At 39.3% G+C, this 26,504-nt stretch overlaps 1 protein-coding gene across 3 annotated transcripts in view; it reads right to left on the reverse strand.

Moving 5' to 3' along the window:
* The window catches only part of ptpn4a (protein tyrosine phosphatase non-receptor type 4a), a 227,768-nt gene that overhangs the window by 168,164 nt on the left and 33,100 nt on the right, over positions 1-26,504 (reverse strand). For all 3 annotated transcript variants that reach the window (XM_073027041.1, XM_073027032.1, XM_073027025.1), the window contains one exon: positions 1,307-1,461. In XM_073027041.1, coding sequence (XP_072883142.1) covers positions 1,307-1,444 — 138 coding nt within the window. In that variant the 5' untranslated portion in view covers positions 1,445-1,461. The remainder of the gene's footprint in view (positions 1-1,306; positions 1,462-26,504) is intronic.

Below are 26,504 nucleotides of genomic sequence, written 5' to 3' on the forward strand. Positions count from 1 at the left end.
GACAAGAGTAACTTCTTTCCAATCCCCTCCATGTTCCTTCCTTTACGACAACTGCTTTCTCTCATCAGCAATAAGCAAAAATGTTCCCACACCCTTGTTCAAATGATAAGTCTTTTCTGACATGAGGGATAACCAATAGTATCCAATCAGTTAAAATTAATACTAGAAAAAAGCAGCAGCAATGGACACAGCAGTCATGTCAGAAGTGAATTTTGCAAAGTGGTGACAAAATACATTTCACATTGTTCTGGTCTTTACAATGCTTAAACAGGAACATCTGAAAGGAAAAACACTGCAAACCTCTTCAGGGGAGTTCAAAAGCTTAAAGTAACTTTATTATCAGAGTACCAACATGTAAACTACTTTGATAACACTAAGTATACTGAAACACCACATTGAAGGCGAAAACCTTGCTACCAACCCCAACCCCCGACCACAAAACCGAGTTTCTGCCATATGCAGATACAGTCCTGATGCAAGATCGAGCCAGAGCATTAACAATCCCTTTCCTTCCATGGAAGCTGCTCGACCACAAATTAATCCACTGGATGGATTGACGCTCCACATTGCAATAAATGCAGTTTTTTGTCTCCAGAAGGATTACAGGAGGATTACACAGGAAATCCTGATGATTCTTTAGTCGATACTACTCATTGCATAATAATTTCACCTGCATATATAATATTCTAAGATGCATAATTAAATTAATTAACTACACTTACTTTTATTGCTGAAAACTACTTTTTCAAACTTAAAAAGGAAATATTTGTCTATATTCTCAATACTGCCACCCAACTGAAGATGGCATAGACTCTATTTCTCTGTACAGCATTGTCTTCTGCCAATCTCAAGAATTTCATTCCCTGAAGTTGGAATACTGCATCCAAATAACATAATCAGCAAAATGGATTTTATATTTTTCCCCACAGAAGCACTTCTGCAAAAGAAAACTTTGAGCAAGAGAAAGCCAAATGAATCTGCAGTCTACTCTGTCATGAACTTAACTCCACTGGATCGGATACTTTTGTTTACACCAGCAGAACCCAAAACAAAACTAAACGGGCACTGCACTCTTACACAATCTCTTTCTCTATTCGGAATTAGAAAGCAAATACCTCATCAGACTCATCATACACCCTTCCACATTACACCAGACCACGGAACAAACCACACCCTCACCCAATCACTACACTGCCATTTGTTTGGTCTCTTAGATCAACCTTCAGTGGGTAAGCCAAAGTTACTGAATGGAAGCCAATTTTTTTTTTAAACTGTTTCAAATTCAGAAAATAAATTATCAACTTACATTAACTTTGAATGCTTGAACAGTGTTATCCAGAAGAAGCACGTTGCACACCACTTCTGTGTGTTGTCTATCTCTAGCCAGTTCAGATGCTCGCACATTGTAAGTCCTGCCAGCTGGCAACCGGAAGCGTGATGTCATTACTGTCCACACAGGATCTATACAAGTAAAATTAATAGTTAATACCAAAATTCTTCAGATGCTTAAGGATCTTGCTACCACACAGCTCCTGTGACTCGGGGTTGATCCTGACTTGCAATACTGTGTGCCCACTCCCCCTGTGACCATCTGGCTCTATTCCTCAGTAAAAACATACCAAAATTGCTCAGGTTAGTAGGTTAATTGGCCACCAAATTGCCTCAAGTATGTAACTGGGAAGGACTCATTTAAAAATGAGTGTTTGATGGTCAGTATGTTCTTGGCTGCTTATATGCTGTACCTTTGACTCTTTGACAACTGTTCTAGGTACTAAATGACAAAAATGACAAGATCATATTGCATTCAAACAGAATGCTCTTTGTATCATGAATGGTAATACTGCCCAAAATTCAAGGAAAAAAGCAAAATGTCAGATTTACAACATTACTTCCCCTTCACTCCACCCAGAGCCTTAATATAATCACGTAGATGGAAATATGTACAGGCAATTGCAGTGATTGAGGGAGCGGGCCAACTGATCCGAGAAAGCCGTCCATAGGATTTTCTATAATGCAACGCCACATTATTTATCCATGTCAAAAAAAGCAAAAAAAAAACGTTTCTCACCATTTTTTGGTGATAATTTCTAAATGCCATGAGGGCAAACTTCCACTCCCCGAATGGCTGTAACACAGTTCATCTGTATTTGAGTCTCCTGATACCTTTTGCAGTAAGGGAACCAGGCAAAACAGATCTCAGGTTGGGTTCTTGATCTCAGCTAAAATGGTTTACCTCAGTGAAGACTGATATGAGAAAGTAACAAGAACAACCAGAAAGGAGCCAATCCAGACAGCAACTTAAGAGTATCATCGGAATATTTCCCATGCCATTTTGAAATTGATGAGTCACAAAACATGAATATCAATTTAGAAAGGATTATTTACGGTTGAATTCTGAAAATACAAGTATATTATCAATTATTCTATACGTATAAACAGAAGAAAAATCCTTCATCATTCAAATTTCATGGATAAGCAAGTGCTTTTCATGCAAGTAACATTAAAAATAGTATAATTATAAGCAAAAGCAGATGCAAAAAAATTTCAATTATCTTAATAAATTACCCTACAATAATACATTTTGCATAAAATGATCAATAAAATCATAGACCTTTCAATCAAATGCTCAAGCACTAAAACAGCAAATGCTGGCAATAATCACATCAGGTGATCTGCAGAGACAAACATCTTAATGCTCAAGACATTCACCTATAACATTATCTGGAATTAGAGTGAACAAACACTGCAAATTGAAATACAACTGTTACAGGGCATTTAGAAGACAATAAAAAATGCACAAATACTGTCTTTTTTATTTAATCAAAGGATAGACATCACTAGCAAAGTCAGCATTTGTTGTATATAGTAAATGTTCCTAAACTGAGGCAGCAAGAGTCTACATTAAAATTTCTATTAAAATCAATTTTGTATTACTTCATATGCCTAATGTGCGATTAGCTAATAGCTACTCTAATCATACCCAACAGATGCTACAGGTTTTTCAGATATTCAGCTTTTGCAATATTCTGCCCCATTTAGTAAAACAAATGTTACTTTTCGCAAACCCAGTCCAATGAGGAATAGACCTCACTGACTCCAACTCCCATAGATGGGGGTCCAGATAGCTTAGGCTTTCAAGGACCTCTGCATTTCTTAACAAGTTCAAAACTTCTTTGTAATTTGTTCTTAATCATCTCTCCTAATCTTTTTCCCACTTCCCAGAGACGAAGTGAAGTGGCTGAATGCAATTAAACTAGGGATTAAGTCGCCAATGGACGACAAATTTTACAATCCTGTATGTTGTCATCAATGGCATTACAAGAATTCACAAGATCACAGCAGGGTTCTGTCCCCAAGAACTTTGTAACCCAAACAGCTCAAAAGTCAAACAGTCACAAAGTTCCCACACAGCAGAGGATAACTGCAGAAGTGTGCTCTCTGGAGAAGCATCTTGTTTGGCCATTTTCTAATAATAAAACTGGTATTAACAAATTTAACCTGAGCCCAACTCAGGCTAATGATGTATTATTTTTAAATACTTTATGGCAGACAAGGCTTTAAATGCTTTTGACAGTTTTTAAAATGGACACTGTTGCTGGGCTGGATGGTGCCTCTAAGACAGGATTTGTAAAATGAACTTGTGTTGACGTGAATGTATTCTTCTTGAATTCAATATAGTAAAAACCCAGCTCATGTCACCTGCAGCCCAACAACAGCTGGCAAACCCATTCCACTGGTCTCCTAAACACTCATTCATATCAAAGTTCAAAAGTTCAAAGTACCAAGTACATTTATTATCAAAGTATGTGTACATTATACAACCGCGAGATTCGTCTAATAGACAGCCACGAAACAAAGCCCCAAAAAAACATGAAAAATACTGTCAAACACCCAATGTGCAGAGGGGAAAAAAACTCATGCAAACAATAAACACAGCAAATAGCATTCAGAACAGAAGTCCACAAAGACAGTCTTGTCCATGGACACTTAGTTTAGCACAGAGCAGCGAACTGAACTGGCCCGTCCCTCACTTCAGGCCCCGACATCCTGCCCTTTTCAATCTAACCTGGTGCCTAAATCATAGACACAGACAGACATACTTTATTGATCCCGAGGGAAATTGGGTTTCGTTACAGTCGCACCAACCAAGAATAGTATAGAAATATAGCAATATAAAACTATAAATAATTAAATAATAATAAGTAACTTATTCCAAGTGGAAATAAGTCCAGGACCAGCCTATTGGCTCAGGGTGTCTGACACTCTGAGAGAGGAGCTGTAAAGTTTGATGGCCACAGGCAGGAATGACTTCCTATGACGCTCAGTGTTGAATCTTGGTGGAATGAGTCTCTGGCTGAATGTACTCCTGTGTCTAACCAGTACATTACGGAGTGGATGGGAGACATTGTCCAAGATGGCATGCAACTTGGACAGCATCCTCTTTTCAGACACCACTGTCAGAGAGTCCAGTTCCACCCCCACAACATCACTGGCCTTACGAATGAGTTTGTTGATCTTGTTGGTGTCTGCTACCCTCAGCCTGCTGCCCCAGCATACAACAGCAAACATGATAGCACTGGCCACCACAGACTCGTAGAACATCCTCAACATCGTCCAGCAGATGTTAAAGGACCTCAATCTCCTCAGGAAATAGAGACGGCTCTGATCCTTCTTGTAGACAGCCTCAGTGTTCTTTGACCAGTCCAGTTTATTGTCAATTCATATTCCCAGACATTTGTAATCCTCCACCATGTCCACACTGACCCCTTGGATGGAAACAGGGGTCATCATCCAAACATTGGGCTCTGTCGCTTCAATACTCTCTGGGGCCTGGACCCCACCACCTCAATTCTGCCTGTACAGGCTACACGTAAATCGGGTAGGACTTCTGTGCACAGAGTGAGATCATTTTCAATGGAAGCAGACAAAATGAACTCAAGCACATGCTAGTACTGAAAAGTTAAATGAAATATTCCCTCTTCCAAAATAGAAGTGGGTACTACAGTATAGATGGCAGTAAATCTATTTGCATTTGAAATTAGCACACAATGCCTGAAAATTTTGTAGTCAAAGAGGGGCATTCAGACTATAAATAACTAGGTGCACCTGTGTGGAATGAAATTGCACTGTTTAGTATTTTCCAGTCAAGAAAACCTAGTGTACGCCAACGGTGATATTATGAACAAAAGTCAAATCAGAAGAGAAATGCACAACTTTTAGCTATTGTAAAACTTGCCGCAGAACAGAAAAGACTGGAATATTCACACAATGTAGATCCTGATTTATACACTTTAAAAATGAAAATAGAGAATTAACTAAGTCCAAAGACTGCTAAGCAATATTTATCACACCGCATGCTATTAAAGCAAATTTAAGTTACTTTACAATAAATTAATTTTTGATATATAGTGAATTCCGGATAACTAGGCATCAGTTAATCAGGACAGCCGCTTATTTGGGACAAACTCTTAAAAAAACAAAAACAAATCAAGAAAATAGCTGAGATCCCTTTTGTTTATTTGGGACACCATGTCGTTTAATTTTGCCAGAGACTATCGTCAAACAGTTTTTAAAATGGTTTCAGTTCTGTGTGTGCTTCTGCCAAGTTATCCATCTGGACCAACAGATGCTGATTCAAAAAGCAGAGGTTTTTAAAAATTATTTTATTTTGACTTTTAAAATATCAGACCCTTGCCAAGATGTCACAACACTCATCTACACTTGGTGTCTGCACTGATCTTGTTCATTTACAGTCAAAAGAACACGGCAGCATAAGTTGGATGAGTTCCTCCATTGATAACTATTAGGAACTTGTACCGTTTTAAAGTACTATCGGTAGTGTTCTAATTTATTCTGTATTTTATTTAAATATGTAATGTGTTACTCAGTTAAAACAGTAGTTTGTCTTTTTTATACCTTTTTAACAATTTTCATGAAACTTTAGCTAATTGGGGCAGCCACTTAATTGGGCCAAAATGTACTAGTCCCTATGTGCCCCAATTAACTGGAATCCACTGTATTGAAGACTTTGCTGATAAAGATTGTAAAGCAGCACTCCTTGGATCTGGAAATAACAAACAGTAGCTTCTGGGATTTTATACTTCACAGCAAAATCTAATCCAATCAACTCCATAGCTGGGATTTTGTAAATCCATACAGTCCACATGCCTTTAGTTTGATTTAAATCTGAAGTGCACCAACAATAAACTGGAGACCACCTTTCCTTTGACATCAAGTGCTAAATTGACTTCCAAACTTACATCAACAGCAAGTTTTAAAGTATTGCAAACACAGAGAATCAGAATCCCAAATTAATACAAGTACATATTTTCAACTGTAAACTCGAACAAATACTTGGTGCTAAGTGCTCGCTGTTTTACTTAGTAACCAACATTGCTCAAAATAGAAACAGAAACAGATGTTATATTACACATTTGTTACCCACCCAAGGATAAAACACTGCCTAATTTCAGCAGTGCTCAAAAAGAACATTAATTTCAAATGTGCCTCACACCACTTTACAAGCCTTATTTGCATGAAAAACATTTTAAATTAAGCACAGAAGGCCCACCACATCCATGCCAACTTTTCTGACCATCTACACTAACAACATTTGCCTATACTATGTAGGTACTCTTCCATGCCTTATTCAAGTGCCTGTTTCAATGTCTTATAAGTGTAATAATTGTATCCATCTCCAACACCTCCACCTGTAATCAATTCCAGATATTAACTGAGTGCCATGTAAAAAAACAAACTGTGACTGAGAGGTTAGTTTTGCCAAGAACCACATCTGGCTGTTAACGCAACAACACAATCAAAATATGCGCTGGAGGCAGCCCACAAGATTTGTCATGCTTCTCACACCAACATAGCACGTCCACAACTAACCCTAACCCATGTATCTTTGGAATGCGGGGAGAAAGCAGAACAGCTGAGGGAAACCCACAGTCACTGCAAGTACGTACACACTCCTTACCAAGAGTAGCAGAATTGAACTGGTCCTAAATGCTGTAATAGCATTAGGCTAACCGCCACCTTACCATGCCACCCAGTATGCTCTCAGATCCCCCTTTAAAGCTCCTTCCTCTCATCCTAAATGCATGTGCTCATATTTTTTCACATCCCTGCATTAGGAAGACTGACTAAATGCTTCTAATTCTATACATAATTTTAAAACCTGCGTGGATGAGTGTGTGCCTATGAGAACTTATTGTTCATACCCAAATCAAAAGTTGTGGATGAACCAGGAGGTTCGTAGTCTGCAGAGAGCTAGATCTGGGGCATTCAAGTCTGTACAAGAAAACCAGGTATGACATACACAGGGCTAATTCGAGAGCCAAGGAACTATTCCAGCATGAAGGGCAGCAATGTTTCACTCCCAGACAAACTCAACGGCTTTTATGCTTGCCTTGTGAGGGAGAATAAAATCACAGCTAGAAGGATCCCTGCAGCACCTGGTGACCCTGCGATCTCGATCTTGGAGGTCGACATCAGGCCGTCTTTCAGGAGGGTGAACCCTCACAACATAACAGGCCTTGATGGAGTACCTGTTAGGGCTCTGAAAATCTGTACCAAACAACTGGCTGGGGCGTTCAAAGAAATTTTCAATCTCTAATTGCTACAGTCAGAAGTTCCCACCTGCTTCAAAAGGGCAACAATTATACCAGTGCTCAAGAAGAGCAGGTGAGCTGCCTTAACAACTATCACCCAGTAGCACTCACATCTCCGGTGACGAAGTGCTTTGTAAGGTTGGTTAGGGCTAGAAACAACTCCCGACTCAACAAGGACTTAGGCCCACTGCAATTTGCCTATTGTCATGATAGATCTACAGCAGACACGATGTCACTGACTCTCCACGTGGCCTTGGATCACGTGGACAACACAAATACCTACTGTATGTCAGGATGCTGTTTATTGGCTACAGCTCAGTGTTTAACACCATCAGTCCTGATCAAAAAGCTCCAGAACCTGGTCCTCTGTACCTCCTTCCACAATTGTATCCTCGACCTCCTAACAGAAAGACTATAACAGATGCAGATTGGAAATAACATCTCCACCTCACTGACAGTTAGCACCGGTGCACCTCAGGGATGTACGCCTAGCCCACTGCTCTCTCTCTACACCCATGACTATGTGGCAAGTCACAGCTCAAATGCCATCTATAAATTTGCTAATAATACAATCATTGTTGGCAGAATCTCAATGGGTGACGAGAGGGCATACAGGAGAGAGAAATCCCAGCTAGTTGCAGCAACAACCTTGTCCCCAACATCAATAAGATCAAAGAACTGATAGTGGACTTCAGAAAGGGTTGAGAAGTGGACAGCCATTTCAAGTGGGTGTCAATGTCAGACCCAACATACTGATGCAGCTATAAAGGCAAAACAGCAGCTATATTTCATGAAGAGTTTGAGGAGATTTGGTATGTAATCAAAAAAACTTGCAAATGTCTACAGATGTACTGTGGAGAGCATTCTAAATGATTGCATCACTGTCTGGTATATGGGGGCTATTGTACGGGACTGCAGAGTGTTGTAAAATTAGTCAGCTCTATTATGGGCACTAGCCTCTGTTGTATCCAGGTCATCTTCAAGAAGCAACGCCTCAGAAAGGCGGTGTCCATCATTAGGGACTTGCATCACCCAGGTCATGCCTTGTTCTCATTGCTACCATCAGGAAGGAGGTACAGAAGCCTGAAAGCACACACTTAACAAATCAGCAACAGCTTCTTCCCCTCTTCCATCCAATTTCTGAATGGACATTACCTCGCTATTTTTTTTAAAAATGTCCTTTTTTTTTGCACAACTTATTTTGTTTAAATATTTCATATACATATACTTACTGTAAATCAGAGTTTTCTTTTTCTATAATATAATGCATTGTACTGCTGCCAATAAGCTAACAAATTTCATGACATATGCCAGTGATATTAAACCTGATTCTGATCTCTATCAATATTCTATAGTCCATTCAAGCCTGTAATAATTTTTGGAGAAAGTGTTTTCTGCAAAATGAATGTAACCATCAAATTGTAATGGACATAATGTATTTAGGGCAAAACAATACCCAAAATCAAAAATATAAAATGTGGTCTAAAGTGCTTTTAAGTACAACAATGTTCCAGTCTTTGCAATGAGTGTAATGGGTAAGGCTGATGATCAACTTTATTCACCTGGTATCTACATTTTGAATGTATTAGCATTTTGCTGTGTTGTGCGAGTTCTATATACAATTACACAGAATAAAGAATTCTATAAAAAGCCAGAAGTACAGATATGGAATGAAATGTGCATAAATACAAGCATGTACTTACAATGTAAACTGCATTATAAAAATTGGCTTAAAGTGTTTACAGTGCAGTGATTCAGGCAATAGTCAGAGAGAGGGTGAGGGGGACTAACAAGAATGGTTGATCAAATTAACTGCCTAGGGGAAGAAATTTGGTTGGAAAAAGGCAGGACTGGCAACTTTAATACCCCAGGGCGAAGGAATGTAAATTAATGATAAAGAATATCGCTGCTTCACTGACAGGACAGAGTCATAGATTGCTACAGCACAGAAACAAAGCTCTTCGACACATCTAGTCTGTGATGAACCAGTAACCTTCCTTGCCCCATCAACCGGCACCCTGACCATAGCCCTTATTACATAGCGAGGTACAAGAACTTATACTATAGAAACAGCTTGGCCAGGCGATCCAAGTTACAGTTGGGGACTTTGGGAACAGTGGCCATAATTCTGTAAGACATGGCCTTCAGGTCAAGTATAAAATGGGGGTGGGGGGGGGGGATGGGGGAGGCCAATCATAACAGTATTAGGTAACGAAGCAGATGTTAGTATTTAAGGTCAAATCCACATCTGACATGGGAGGTTTTCTAAAATGAAAGGCCAATTAATCTGAGTTCAGTCAAACAGAAAGAGGAAGCATATGTACAGTTTGAGGCTGAAATCAGACAATGCTTTTGAAGGAAACAGGAAGGAAAAAAGAAAATTTATGGTCTTATGGCTAAAAGGCACCGAGAAATGTCCTTAGCAAGTGGGATTAAAATAAGTCCCAAGGCACTTATATGCATATTAGAAACAAGATGGTAGCGAACAAAAAGAGAGTATTCCACACCACCAGGTTCAAGCACAGCTATTCTCTCAACCATCAGGCTTTTGAACCTGTGCATAGAACTTCACTACTTATTCCCAAAACTTATGGACACACTTTCTAGGACTTGTCATCTCAAGTTCTTGATATTTATTGCTTATTTATTATTATTATTTCCTTTTCTTTATCATTTTGTATTTGGACAGTTTGTCACCTTTTGCACATTGATTGTTTGCCCAACTTGTTAAGTGCAGTCTTTCAATGTTTCTATTATTTTTCTTGTATTTATTGTGAATACCCACAAAAAAAAACTAATCTCAGGGTTGCACAGTCGGCCCTCCTTATCCATGGGGGATTGGTTCCAGGACCCCCTGCAGATACCAAAAAAAGCTGATGCTCAAGTCCCTTATTTAACCCGTTACAGTGTGGTGGACTTCAGGACCCAGTGGAGCTCCGGACCTTATTTAACCCGTTACAGTGTGGTGGACTTCAGGACCCAGTGGAGCTCCAGACCTTATTTAACCCGTTACAGTGTGGTGGACTTCAGGACCCAGTGGAGCTCCAGACCTTATTTAACCCGTTACAGTGTGGTGGACTTTAGGACCCGATGGAACTCTGGACCTTATTTAACCTGTCTCAGTAACCTGAGACTTCAGAACCCAGTGGAGCTCGGGACCTGCCACCCATAGTCTTTCTGTTCCATTGATGGAAAACGATCACGATTGAAAATAAAGTGGAAATAATAAAGTGATCGGAAAGAAGTGAAACGTCATCGGTCATTGGAAAAGCGTTAGGCTACAGTCGGTCAATGAGCAGAACAATTTTAAAGGATAAAGTGAGAATAATGGAGCATGTGAAGGCCCTACCCCAATGAAAGCTACAATTATTACTAAGCAAAGTAGTGGTTTAATTATTGAAATACATACCTTTCTTAAGTGTTTTATATGCATAGAAAGGTAAAACATATACGATACACTAAGACACACATTTGACTGACACTACATAATATCGAATGTACCTGTTCCGACTTAGAGAACTTCCGTTTTTTTCTCGATCCTTATCCACAGTAACCTATGCACATCCTCCCATATACTTTAAATCATCTCTAGATTACTTATAATACCTAATACAATGTAAATGCTATGTAAATAGCTGTTATACTGTATTGCTCAGGGAATAATGACAAGTAAAAAAAAGAGTCTGTACATGCTCAAACGACAAGTGCTGGAGAGAGAACTTCCGGGTTTTCCTGATCTGCGGTTGGTTGAACCCGCGGATAAGGAGGACCAACTGTATATGGTGACAGATATGTACTTTGATAATAAATTTACTTTGAACTTTGAAGTCAAAGGTATCAGGCATGTAAATGAGTACTTTGAATAAGTAATCACCAAAGACAGAATGACGTCAATAGGGAGGGTCCTTCTAGGAAATGTAATATTGAGGAGCTGGCATTGGCTGCTTTGAAAAATACTAAGGCGGACAAGTTCCCACAGCATGACTGCATCCATCCCAGGATATTGGTGAGATTGCAGGGACATCTTTTTAGCCACAGAAGACAAAACTGAAGAAGAGCCAATGTTGATTAGGGGCAACAAGGACAAACCCAGCAATTTATAGGCCAGTGAGAGGGTAAGGATATTTTTGAAGATTCTCAGGGACATGACTTACCTGCAGTTGAGTAAACCATATACTTATTAGGCGTAGTCAGCTTATCTCGGAGGGAAGTAAATCCTAACTGAGTCAAATGGGAGGTTTCCTTTGGAGGAGGTGATGAAGATAACTGATGAGGATAGGGCAGTGGATGATTTACAAATACCAAAGGTTGTCAAAAGATACAACAGGTTGTAAATCAGATGGAAAATTGGGCAGAACAACAGTTGATGGAGTTAAGACGGGCAAGTTTGGAAGGTCAAATACAGTAAGTGCAGTAAATGGTAGCGGTTATAATTAGGACGATTTGAGGGTGCCAGCCCACAGTATCTTTGCTTTCTAGTTAGGGCATTAAGCATCAAAGCTGACAAGCCATATTGACACCTCATTATCTGTCTGGGTAGCCTCTAACTTCATAGTATGAACATCAATTTCTCCTTCCAGTTAAAAAAAAATTCCCGTCCCCCTTCCCTCTTCATCTATTCCCCTGGCCTCTAACCTCTTCTCACCTGCCTACCATCTCCCCTTGGTGTCCCTCCATCTTCCCTTTCTCCCATGGATCCACTCTCACATCCCATGAGATTCCTTCATGTCCAGCCTTTACCTTTCCCACCCACCTGACTTCATTTATCACCTTCTAGTTAGTCCTCCTTCCCCTCCCCCCTTCTTATTCTGGAGTTTTCCTCCTTCCATTCCAGTGCTGAAGGAGGATCTTGGCCTGAAACATTGACTGTTTATTCATTTCCAGAGATGCTGCCTGACCTGCTGAGTTCCTTCAGCATCTTGCATCTAGCCATGTTGCAGCTGTAGAAAACTTTAGTTAGGCTACGTTCAAAGTAGTATGTACACTTCCAGTCGCTGCATCACAGCAAGGATGTGGAAGGATTGGAAAGAGTGCAGGCTCACCAGAATTAGAGACCATTAGCTTTAAAAAGAGACAAATTTGGATTGTCTTCTCTGGAGAATCAGAGACACAGCTGTGACCTTACAGAAATATATAGTTATGAGAGACACTGTAGATAAACAGATGTTTTCTCTCGGGGGTGGAAATGCCGAATACCAGCGAGCATAGTGTAAAGGTTAGAGTTTAAAGGAAACGCAAAGTAAAGTTTTTTCTAAAACAGTGGAGGATGCCTGGAATATGCTGCCGGGGCTGGATGGAGTAGGGAATGAAGTGATTCATGCCATGTGCCAGTGGTACAGACATTGTAGGCTGAAGGACCTGCTCCTGTGCCGTACTTTTCAATATTTCTAATGACTTAAGTGAAGAAAGATTTTGGCGGTGGTTTTCACCTATTTTCACAATGAACACTCTCATAGAAGACAAGCATCTTCACCCAAAGCCACACATCTCAGAATGAGCGAGATCCAACTTGCCTGCTTTAGTCGTTACTGGTTTTGATATCATCTTAGAAATTCCTCAGCTGAACTGTTGTAGGAAAGTTTATGGAATTATTAAAAAGGAATGACTGGCTTCTCCGAAAGAAAGCTGCGGAAATACAGCCAAAGACCGATCCCTTTAAAAACAATGTACTTGATCTTCAAAATGGCTTTTAAAGTTACAGATCTAATGTCTAACAGTGCTGAACTGAGCCCACTGTATAGCATCAGTATAAGTACGAAGGTCTGTTGCGTGCCTCAAGCGTTTCAATGAACTTTAACTAGTATTCTGCAGAAGTCCACAGCAGTTCCAAAACTGTAACGCCTCACGCCTGAAAGGGGGAAAAAAATCAATTTCGAGATCCCAGTCACACTGGGTAACTGAGTGCTAACTTCCTACAGGATGGGTCTCTATGCTGAAACAAACCAGCAGCCAGATGCCTGCTCATTAGTGTATGAAAAGGAAGCCTACCAGTCAAGTGCAACGTTACCCAAACCTCTTCTAATACAGGCTGTGACCAGAGAATTGGAAGAACAGACACAAATGCTAACATAAACTGAAAAAAAAAACACTTCTTGAATCTTCAACTATTTGTTCTTTAACTGATACTGACATTTCTCTTTCTACAAATTGTAATTCAAAACAATTATTTGCAGTTATATGTAGCATTTTAATCATGATACAGGACAGTTCAACATAGATTTTAGGCTAAGCATAGCAAAATGAATAGCATTATAAAAACCAGCCTCAGAATATTTACAACTATTCTTCATATAAAATTACAAGTAATTGCTTTAATTACACAAACTATGGTTTACTTTCCACAGGTAGCGCCTACATTCCATTTAACACCATGTCATATTGTCTTCAACAGTACACCGGGAATTGTGAATGTTTTCTCAGCAAACCAACAAAAGCCAATCTCAAGCTCTTGTTGAGACAGTCAATAACTTATTGTTTTTATAAAAATTAATATAAATGTCACAATCATAAGGTGTTAGACATTTAATCTAGCATTTGTTTTTAAACATACGGGACACTGACAAACAATTATGGTATAAATAGTGCATTATGTTATTTGGATTGAGGAACATTTTATCTGGACTAAAGACTGCTAAATAAACTAAACTTCATTTAACAATATTAATATTAAAACCTTTTTGTGTCTTCTGTTATATTATTACCAGCTTACCTTCATTTTTCATCTATTCTCTCATTACGGCTTTTTCTTTTTGTTGCCTTCTGTTCGTTTTTAAAAGTTCAATCTTCAAGCTTCCCACTAATTTCAAAGGTTCATTTGTTATCAAACTATAGAACTCTGAAATTCTTTTTCTCTGGGTAGCCATGAAATCAAGAAAGAAAAGAAAGGGAGCACGATCACCCCCCAAATCCCCCCACCCCCGCACAGAGAAAACAAACAAAAATGGAATAGGCACATCAACCCCCAAATCCCCTACCCACACAAAAAAAACAAGAAGAAAGTTCGGTCGAAAAACACAGAATATAAAAAATAAGACTGGAAAAAAAGGGTCTATAGTCCAAGTCCACATCCAAAGCACAGAAAACCTGGACAACACTTTAGGCAAAGTGGCAGGCTCTCACACTCCACATTTGCCTTGATGTTTGAATTTCCCTTGTCGCTTTAATCAGCGAAGTGGAGTTGAACATCGGTTTGAGCCCCATCCCACAGTCTGGCCACCATGAGATTCACTCACTCTGCCTCTCCCAGAATCCTCTCAGAGACTGCAGAGCATTGGAGCACACAGACGATCTCTAATCAGCAAATGACAGGTTTCAATAGTTCCAGAATCATATCCAAGATGGAAAGCAAACATATAAGATGGAAAAGAAGTGAAATGTATGGTTTCATGATCTACCCAGAAGATGTTAATGGAAGGAGCGTTGTACAAAGAGGCCATCTGCTATATTTTGCTATTAAATGCCCTCTTTTATTTTAGTGCTGTCTTTGACTTTCCTTTTCAGCCACAATGGCCACATCCTTCCTTTAGGAGGAGGATCTTTATTTTTGGGATGCATCTTTCCTGTGACTCCTGAATAGCCTCCAGAAATTTCAGCCATTGCTGTTCTGCTATCTTCCCAGATAGTGACCCCTTCCAATCAACTTTGGCTAGCTTCTCTTCCATGCTGCTGTAATTTCCTTTACTCCACTGTAATACTGATACATAGACTTCAGCTGCTTTTGTAGGATTCTCTGCTCAAAAGCCCTGGTATTCCCATACCAGGCCATAAAGCAGCAGTCAATATACTTTCCACCTGTAGAAGTTTGTGAAGTTCTTTGAAGCCATTTGAATCTCCACAGACTCCCAAGGCAGTAGAAGTGCTGTTGTGCTTTCTTTGCAATTACATTTATATGATGTGTCCAGGACAGATCCTCTGACAGCCAGGAATTTAAAGTTGCTGACTCTCTCCACCTCTGATCCCCCAATAAGTCCTGACTCATAGACCTTTGGTTTTCCCCTCCTGAAGTCTACAAAGTTTCTTGGTCTTGCTGACATTGAGTGGGAGGTTGTTGTTATTACACCACTCAGGCAAAGTTTCAGTCTCCTTCCTGTATGGTGATTCATCACTACCTTTGATACAGCCCACAACAGTGGTGTCGTCAGTGAACTTGAGTATGGTGTTGGAGCTGTACTTAACCACACAGTCATAAGTGTAAAGCAAGTAGAGCAGGGGGTTAAACACATATCCCTGTGGTACACCTGCATTGATGGAGATTGTGGAGGAGATTTTGTTTTCCAATCTGAACTGACTGGGGTCTGCAAGTGAGGAAATTCAAAATGCAATTGCATGAGGGGGTATTGAGGCCCAGGCCTTGAGTTTACTGATTAGTTCTGAGGTAACAATGGTATTAATAGACAATAGGTGCAGGAGTAGGCCATTCGGCCCTTCGAGCCAGCACCGCCATTCAATGTGATCATGGCTGATCATCCACAATCAATACCCCATTCCTGCCTTCTCCCCATATCCCTTGACTCCGCTATCTTTAAGAGCTCTATCTAACTCTTTCTTGAAAGCATCCGGAGAATTGGCCTCCACTGCCTTCTGAGGCAGAGCATTCCATAGATCTACAACTCTCTGGGTGAAAAAGTTTTTCCTGAACTCCATTCTAAATGGCCTACCCCTTATTCTTAAACTGTGGCCTCTAGTTCTGGACTCCCCCAACATCAGGAATATGTTACCTGCCTCTAGCATGTCCAATCCCTTAATAATCTTACATGTTTCAATCAGATCCCCTCTCATCCTTCTAAATTCCAGTGTATACAAGCCCAGTCGCTCCAATCTTTCAACATATGACAGTCCCACCATTCCGGGAATTAACCCTATGAACCTACGTTGCACTCCCTCAATGGCAAGAAAGTCCTTCCTCAAATGTGGATACCAAAATTGCACACAATACTCCAGGTGTGGTCTCACCAGGGCCCTGTACAACTGCAGACCTCTTTGCTCCTATATACAACTCCCCTTGTTATGAAGGCCAACATGCCATTAGCTTTCTTCACTGCCTGCTGTACCTGCATGCTTACTTTCAGTGACTTTGATGCACAAGGACACCTATATCTCGTTGTACTTGACACCATTCAGATAGTAATCTGCCTTCCTGTTCTTGCCTTTGGTCAAGTGGTCTTATAACTCTTAGAAGCATTTTCCAATATCAAAGTTCAATTTTAAAGTACATTATCAAAGTATGTATCCTGTACACAACTTTGAGATTTACCTTCTTGCAGGCAGCCACAGAACAAAGAAACATAATAAAAATCAATTAAAAACCAATACCAACATGTGGAAAAAAAAACAAATTGTGCAAATAATAAAAAAGTAAACAAATAACACAGAACATGAAGCACAGAGTCTGCAAAAGTGAGTCCACAGTAATGGAGATAGCTCAGCTTTGCAGTCAGTCCAGGAAGAATTTTCTCAATTTCTTCATAAATATGGCTTAAAATGTGATCAGATCTTCATGCAAGTCCTAAACCCAAGTCATTGCTTTGCTGCTGCTTATGCATGGGAGGGGGGAGTTGGGGGGACTTTGGGGTTCTAATATTTAACTGTCATTCATTCTTCAGGGCACTTCTCTGTTTTCGTGGATGTTTGAAAGGAAAAAGAATTTCAGGATGTATATTGTATACATTTTTCTGACATTAAATGTACCTATTGAAGAGAACCCAATTATTTATTGAGAAAAATGATCCCATATTACATGTATTTGTTGGAAAAAGTATGTGAACCTTTGCTTTCAGTAATGAGTGTGACTCCCTTGCACAGCAATAACTTCAACCAAGCGTTTCCAGTAACTGTTGATCAGTCCTGCACATTGGCTTGGGAGGAATTTTAGGCCATTCCGCCTTAACAAAAACTGCTTTGACTCTGGGATGCTGGTGGGCTTTTTTGCATGAACTGCTTGCTTCAGATCCTTCCACGATATTTCTATAGGATAAAAATCAGGACTTTGATTCGGCCATTCCAAAATACAAATTTTCTTCTTTTTAAACCACTCTGGTTTTGATTTACTCATCTTTCAGATCATTATCTTGTTGCATTATCCAACTTCCATTAAGCTTCAGGTGACAGACTGCTACACTGACATTCTCCTGTAAAATATCTTGATACAGTTTTGAATTCATTGTTCCTTCAACGATTGCAAGCTGTCCAGGCCCTGAGGCAGCAAAGCAGCCCCAAACCATGATGCTCCTTTCTCCATGCTTCACAGTTAGGATGAGGTTATGGTGTTGGTGCGCAGTGCCCTTTTCCTTGCCTGACGCCGGCCCCCTAGGCCTGAGTCGACATAGTAGTAGTAGTAGCCGTTTTCCTCCAAACACAGCAATGTGGATTTCTGCCAAGTTGTTCAGCTTTTGTCTCATCTATCCACAGAATACTGTTCCAAGATCAAGGCATGGTGCACATAAACAGACCTTACATTGCTGCACATCTCAAGTTTGCAAAAGACTACCTGGATGTTCTACAAAGCTCTGGGACTGAACTCAGCATTGTAGAACATCCAGGTGGTCTTCTGCAAACTTGAGACATGCAGCAATTCTTTTTGGAGAGCAGCGGTTTCTTTCCATGAACACCATTATTGTTCAGTGTTTTTGATATAGTGGACAGCTTGCAATTGTTGAGGGGACAATGAATTCAAAACTATATCAAGATATTTTACAGGAGAATCTCAGCGAAACAGTCCGTCACCTGAAGCTTAATGGAAGTTGGATAATGTAACAAGATAATGATCTGAAAGATAAGAGTAAATCAAGAACAGAATGGTTTTAAAAGATAATTTGTGTTTTGGAATGGCCAAGTCAAAGTCCTGACCCTAATCCAATAGAAATGTTGTGGAAGAACCTGAAGCAAGCAGGTCATGCAAGGAAGACCACCAATATCCCAGAGTTGAAGCAGTTTTGTAAGGCCTAAAATTCCTCCAAGCCCATGTGCAGGATAGATCAAGTTACTGAAAGCAAAGGTTCACATAATTTTTCCCAACATATACATGTAATATTGGATCATTTTTCTCAATAAATAAACAATCATAATGCTTTGTGCATTATTTATTTAATTGTGTTCTCTTTATCTAGATTTAGGATATGCGTGATCACACTTAGATCATATTTATGCAGAAATAGAGAAAATTCTACAGGATTCACAAACTTTCTAGCACCACTATACTTGGAAATTTTCTTTCCTGATTTCCAAACACATTTTGGATTACAAACATCAGAATCCAACAAATATTATATCATTTCCTCACATGGCAAAAACATGACCTGGATTATTTACCATCAAATCTGCCAAAGAATTAGCAACATTGCACTATTATTAAACAAGATGATTTATACATCCTAAATATTTACATGCAAATGACTGAATCTACCTCATTCCCCAGTTTGCAACAATATATTTCACAACTGTATTCTGGCGCTGAGCATCTCAGTTACATTATTTTATCCAAATCTGACTAGCTAGATCCAGTGTCACTGGCGAACTCCTTTTATTAAATAAAACAATAATTGTCAATTGTCATGCCCATGTTGCCTCCATCATGTGCTGAGAGGCAGAACAGTAAGAACTGCTTAAGGGCATCATTATATTTATCTAGAACTTTGGGGTGATGGGGTGGAGATATGGCTCTACCAGAGGAGGCATAAGGTACTCCTTCCCTCCATTAGCCTGCAGGTCACTCGTGCACAGTGTGACACCTGCTTAGCTTCTCCCACCCCCCCCCCCCACCCCACCCGATCAGGGACACATGAAGCCATAGCAGCAGGTGGTGGATGGTCATATAAGTAGCTGGTGCATATCACAAGCCCTGGTTATGCAACCACTGATGCCAGGCAGACAATCTATGAAGAGTACTGATAATAGCTAGGGTCACCGTCTTATAAAAGCACTGCCCAGGAGGCGGCAATGGCGAAGCACTTCTGTAAGAAAAAATTGCCAAGAACAATTATGGTTATGGGACCATGATTGCCCACATCATATGACATATCACATAACAAATGAATGATCAAGAACTTAATTTATGTAGATACTAAAAAGCTAGCCAGTTATACTGTTTCCCATAATGTTATAGCATGTTTCTTAAAAGGACCAAATCATAAAAAGTTAGCAAGCAGGCCCACTGAGTACTTTAGGAGAACTGCAGGTTGCCATTCATTACATATGGTTCAGAAATTAAGAATAGGTTTTGTTATAGTTGTTAATGAGATCACATCTGGAATAGTGTACAATTACCAAAGGATAAACTAACATTGTAAGCAGTCTGAAGAGACTTTGCCAGATTAATTCCTGGGACGAGAGGATTGTTCTAGAGAGGCTAGACAGTTTGGGTCTATATTTCTTAAGAGTCATGAATGAGTGGTCACCTTATTTTAAAATACAAGTTAAGGTTGAAAGACTTAACCACAAACAAGAGAACACATCTAGAAAATTGAAGTGGGGGGAGGGTGCTGATCATTTAAAACTGTGATGCTTAGACATATCTTCTCACAGCAGGAGTTAATCACTGGAATTCTCTCCCCAAGGGTAGTGGAAGCCAGAACATTTGATATATTTATGGTGCAATAACAAAAATATTTGAAAGATAGAGGAATTTATGGTTCTGAGGGACTGGCATAGAAGATTTGAGACCAGCAAAGATCAGTGATTATACTGAATGGCAGGGCAGACTCGAGGCACCACAGATCAGAGGCCTCCAAGCAGTGGGGTGGTGAAGTGAATGGTACTGGATCCTCTATTCATGTACATTAATGATCTAGATGAGAATGAAGGCGTCACAATTACTAAGTTTTGACACAACACCAAAATTGGTGTTATGGAGAACACTGAAAGTTACCCAAGGACACAAGATAAATATTAACTGGGCAAGGGAATAGCAGATGGAATTTAACTGAGTCAAGTGTGAAGTGATAAACACAAGACTTTACAGATGCCGGAAATCTTGAGTAACACACAAAATGCTGGAGGAACTCAGCAAGTCAATCAGCATATATGCAAATGAATAAATTGTCAATATTTCTGTCTCCTAACTTCTATATTCTGGCTTCTGCCCTTTCCCTTCTACTCCAGATGAGAGTGTTGGTCTGAAACATCGAATGCTTATTACCGTCTACAGATGCTGTCAGACTTGGAGTTCCTGCAGCACGCATTGTTCAAGTGTGAAGTTAAACCAGAGATAAGGCCATACTAGACATAAGGCCATAGATAAGGTAGATGGGCAGAGTCTCCGCATAACTCATCCATGGTGTCATCATTTAGAATGTTCAAACTAGAGGGCATAGAATTTTAAGGGGATTTGAGGGGTAGCTTTTTCCATAGAAAGTGTAATTGAAATCTGAAACAAGAATTAATGAGGAACAGTAATATTTAACAGGCATTTAGACAGCTACTTCAATGAGCAAGGCAGAGAAGGAAATGGAATTAATGGTGACAAGTGGGATTGCATGATAGTACTGACACAGTGGGCTGAAGGTCCTGCTTCTCTGCTGTGTACAACTCAACAATATAAATTCACATTATTACTTTTTTCTAAAGCCTTAAAATGTTCTTTATACAATGACAAATTTCACAGAATGAATGTGGTTTATTTACAAATTCAAAATGTAACATTTTCCAATAAGTAATAAGACCAGCAACTGATAAATTCCTGCAAACTTTTGACCAATGAAAGAACACAGGAATAGCCGGAATAACTTACATTGAAAAAATATCCATCAGTACACAACTACAATAGGAGCTTTGCATCACTCTACAATTCGCTGGTCTGAATTTGAATTATTTAATGTAACAATTATGATTACGTTTAACATAAACTCGATTCATCATGCAAAACATTTGCTGCAAAACAGAAGAACAACTATTCATGACTATTTAGTCCATTTGTACTCCCTTCATATTTATTCATTAAATGAAGATGCAGATTTGGAATCAAACATCTATCCAAACCAAGGAAACTCCACATCATGCACATTTTGAAAACACAACAGATAACATCAGGAGATATTGAACATCCTATGAAAATTCCCAAAGCCCAATTCCAAACAAAGAGCTGAATATGAAAAATACAAGTACTATTAGTCAAAAAAAATTGTTATTCAGATTTTGAAGAAAGAAATGGACAGCTTCCCAGTGCCCTTCTCAAAGTTTAATCATGATCTTCAGTCCCTTGCTTTACATAACTTTTATGGAAGTCTTTTCTTAAAGAGGTACTCCATCTTAAAGTACCGGTATCTTTAATTTGCTGCATTTCCACACTTCAAAAATCTTTTAAACTTGTACTTTAATTACTGAGCACTTGAGTGGTATACCCAAGAATTTTTCTATAATGAAACATTTGCATGCACTGAGTGATTTGAAAACCTCAGCTTATATATGACAATGATTTCACTCATTCAGCTTTTGCCTGAACAGAGGTTCTATACAGAGTGTAAGCAACAACTGTGGCTGCAGAACACATTGAATAATTTATCAGGGTACGATTTAGCTTAAACATGCTGATATTGAACTATATATGCAATTATTATCATGACTGCTCATTCTTCCATTCTAAGTTAATGGAATCACATTTTGCTTTATCGTGAGAAACTTTTAACTTGTATTAGGTACTTGCATGGCTAAAACACTAACTTTTCTACAGATCCCATTGCAGCTGAACAACACCAACTTCAGTGCCTGCAGACTTTTGTTCTTCCTGAATCCTGAAACTTTTTTCCTCTAAATTTAATATATTATTTTGAAAAAAAAATGAGAGAACCTTGGTCAGTATTGGCCAGTTGGGCCAAAGGACCAGTTTATATGTTGTATGATGTAATAAATTATGGAAAATAAAGGAACAAGCATAGAAAATGCAACTATTAACAGAATGTGGGGATATTCACCCCATGAGCTGTATAAATTCCAAATGGCCTATCACACTATCTTTGGGCAAAATAAGGCAATGAATTATTAACCCACAGAGGATGTGAAAACAGCCGGTCATGTGTAACAAATTAATTTGGTATTTAAGCAAATTCTTAGATCCACTGACCAATAAAATGTTTTACACAGTTGCTCCCAAATGTCAACGTAGCAGACTGGAAATGAGCAGAACTGTGAAAGAGTTCCTAAATGTCATGTGCAATGTATGTAATTTAAAAATTACTCTAAGATCCTAATTCCAAGGACATTGATCAATACAAAACCTGTTACAACAAGCAGTATCATTAGGAACTACAACAATTTTCAAGTACATTAACATTTCATAAATGCCATCTGAAGATCAAGTTACTTTGCAAGCTTAGCAACTAGATCATCTGCATCCACTTTTGACCTGAACATTACTATCCCGGAAACTGTTCTGGGATCCATGGCATCATAGTCAATTAATAGACTATCAATTTGTAAAAATCCTGAACTATTTAGTGTGGAAGTGTATTGAAATGTCAAACTCTGGAAACATTTGCAGTGGAATTTTGAAGCATAAGATGGACTCAAATGGAACAAAAATTAGGGACTAGATTAACACACACAAAATGCTGAAGAAACTCAGATCAAGTAGCATCTATGTAAATGAATAAACAGTCAATGATTTGAGCTGATGAAAGCTCTTATCTCAAAAACATCAACTATTTACTTATTCAGAGATGCTGCCTGACCTGTTGAGTTCCTCCAGCATTTTGTGTGCTTTACTCTGGATTTCCAGCATCTGCAGAATCTCATGCTTAGTGACTAGATTACTTGTGTTTCCCCAAGGAAGCAGGATCAGGGTCAGTAAATGAACTTCAAACCTGCCAAGTATTATAAAGTGAGGAGAACTTAAAACGCAAAACATTCTCATCTGAATGCAGTATCAGGATTCATAGTCAGATCTTCAAAACCCCGATGATGGTTAATTTCGGACAGGACATCCTGTCTGAAATTCACAGGAAATACTTGGAGGTGCTAACCCCACTATAGTCTGCACCTCCAAGTGCTCTGCAGGTTTTGTACATAAAATTGCACTACTTTCATTTCTGTCACTGATCAACAGCTGTCTCTAAAACTGATCACAGAATAACTGCATAATTTGCGATCGATATAAATACCATTTTCAAACCTAAAAATAGTAACTTAAAGAGATTAGATGTCAGCGCACCTTACTGCTGCTAAATAGTACAGATGAGAAGAAAAAGAATACAAGCCAAGACATCTTACCAGTCACGTCAAGAGCATTTTCAAAATGGTATTTTTCATACTCCTCTAAATTTAAACAAACGATTTTGAAAATCCAAGCACCACATGAGCCATTGGCCCCAGATTCAGAAATGACATTATTAGGTTAGAAGTCCATCTTTCCAGCTACACAATGAAAAACTATCGGGCGTTTCTGTAAATCCATGTGCAGCACTGACAATAGGTGTGCAATCTCCCACTCAACCACTTCCTACCAATGCCAAAAACTGTCCATTCTCCCCAAGCAAGGAGCTGCAGTTTCTACCATGTTGAAGAATGAAATACAGGAGAGGCAAATTATCTTGGGCTACATTAATGCTCTTAAAAAAAAGTTGACTGAATCGGTTCTGTTCAGTAGGTAAATGTAACAAGAATATGAAACCAACTCTGGAACTGTACTGTACAAGGTAAGTAACTATAGGCCAGTTAGTTTAACATCTGTAGTTGGGGAAAATGCTAGAAGCCATCATTAAAAAAGAAATAGCGAGGCATCTGGAAAGAAAAGGATCCATCAGGCAAAGGCAGCATGGATTCAGCAAAGGCAAAGGCAGGTCCTGTTTGATAAACTTACTGGAATTCTTTGAGGATATGATGAGCGCAGTGGACAGAGGATACTTGGGATTTCCAGAAGGCATTCGATAAGGTGCCACATAAAAGACGTATCCATAAGATAAAGATGCATAGATTTAGGGGTGATGTATTAGCGCGGATAGAAGATTGGTTAACTAAAGGAAAGCAGAGAGTTGGGCTCCATGGGTGTTACTCTGGTTGGCAATCAGTGGTGAGTGGTGTGCCACAGGGATCGGTGCTGGGCCTGCAACTGTTCACAATACACAAAAATGATCTAGAAGAGTGGACTGAGTGCTGTGAATCCAAGTTTGTTGATGATACTAAATTGAGTGCAAAAGCTATTTGTGCAGAAGTTAAGGAGAGTCTGCAGAGAGATATAGATAGGTTAAGTGAGTGGGCAAGGGTCTGGCAGATGGAGTACAACGTTGGTAAATGTGAGCTCATCCACTCTGGAAGGAAAAAGGAAAGAGCAGATTATTATTTAAATGGTAAAAAAAAATAGCAGCATGCTGCTGTGCAGAGGGGCTTGGGAGTGCTTGTGCATATATCACAAAAGGTTGGTTTGAAGGTGCAGCAGGCTATCAAGAAGGCAAATGGAATGTTGGCTTTCATTGCTAGAGGGATTGAACTTAAGAGCAGGGAGGTTATACTGCAACTGTACAGGGCACTGGTGAGGCTGCACCTGAAGTACTGTGTTCAGTTCTGGTCTGCATACTTGAAGAAGGATATACTGGCTTTGGAGGTAGTGCAGAGAAGGCTCATCAGGTTGATTCCAGAGATGAGGGGGTTAGACTATGAAGACAGATTGAGTCGCCTGGAACTGTACTTGCTGGAATTCAGAAGAATGAGAGGAGATCTTATAGAAACATATCAAATTATGATAGGGATAGATAAGATAGAAGCAGGAAAGTTGTTTCCACTGGTAGGTTAGACTAGAACTAGGGGACATACTCTCAAGATTCCAAGGAGTAGATTTAGGATGGAGATGAAGAGAAACTGCTTCTCCCAGAGAGTGGTGAATCTGTGGAATTCTCTGCCCAATGAAGCAGTGAAGGCTACCTCAGTAAATATATTTAAGACAAGGTTGGATAGTTTTTGCATAGTAATGGAATTAAGAGTTATGGGGAAAAAGCAGGTTGGAGATAAGCCCATGGCCATATCAGTCATGGCTGAGCAAGCTCGACAGGTCAGATGGCCTACTCCTACTTCTTATGTTCTTATGAGGTTTATTCATCAGGTTTATTATGAGGTTAACTCATCACAGTAACAACAGAAACAGCTAACTTAGTTGTAAGACAAGGTGATTATACAATGTCACATTAATTATGGATGAAAATTCTCTCCCTTCGAATTCTGATCAATGGATTAGTTTCCAGTGTTTGTTCAGAATACCCACCTGATCCCATACAACCTAATACAGCCAAGTGCTTTTAGAATTGGGCAAATAGCAGGTTCTACTTTTCAGTGGAGAATCAACACAGGATTGTGACCAAAGTTTTTTTGTTAATCTTACTTAACTAAATTATTCATCACAAGGGCATAATCACCTGGATCAAGCAGTCTCTTGTTCACTAACAGAATACTGGATAAACTCAACTGGGCAAGCTATATCTTTACAGACAAAAGGCATCAGCTGAGATTTTTGGTCATGACCCTGCATCTAGAAAGATTGAGGAGAGATTGCCAGTATATATCTGTGAGGATGGGGAGGGGATGTTGGGCAGATGGAAAAAGAAAGAACAAGATAATTAGGTTGGCAGGTGAATGAAGAACACCATGGCTGTGGATTATCTGAAACTGGAAAATTCAGTGTTCATATTATTGGGTTGTAAGCTACTCAGTAGAATGAGAGATGTTATTCTTTTCATTTGCATTTGTAGCATTGAAGGCAGAGGACAAGAGGTCAGTGTGGGAGTGACTTAGAAGTCATAGTCACAGTCCTGACATGCCCTGGAATGTTTTACTGACATATTAATTTTCATTTTGCTAAATAATGGGTTATACAGCTCATTCTATCCATACTCCACTCAACACACTCAAATCTGAAATATGTTATTAGAAAGCAAAGATGCTATAGTTGCAACAACCAAACTGAAACAGGTGAAG

The sequence above is a fragment of the Hemitrygon akajei genome, chromosome 2 (assembly GCF_048418815.1).
Source record: "Hemitrygon akajei chromosome 2, sHemAka1.3, whole genome shotgun sequence".
Classification (NCBI taxonomy): Eukaryota; Metazoa; Chordata; class Chondrichthyes; order Myliobatiformes; family Dasyatidae; genus Hemitrygon; species Hemitrygon akajei.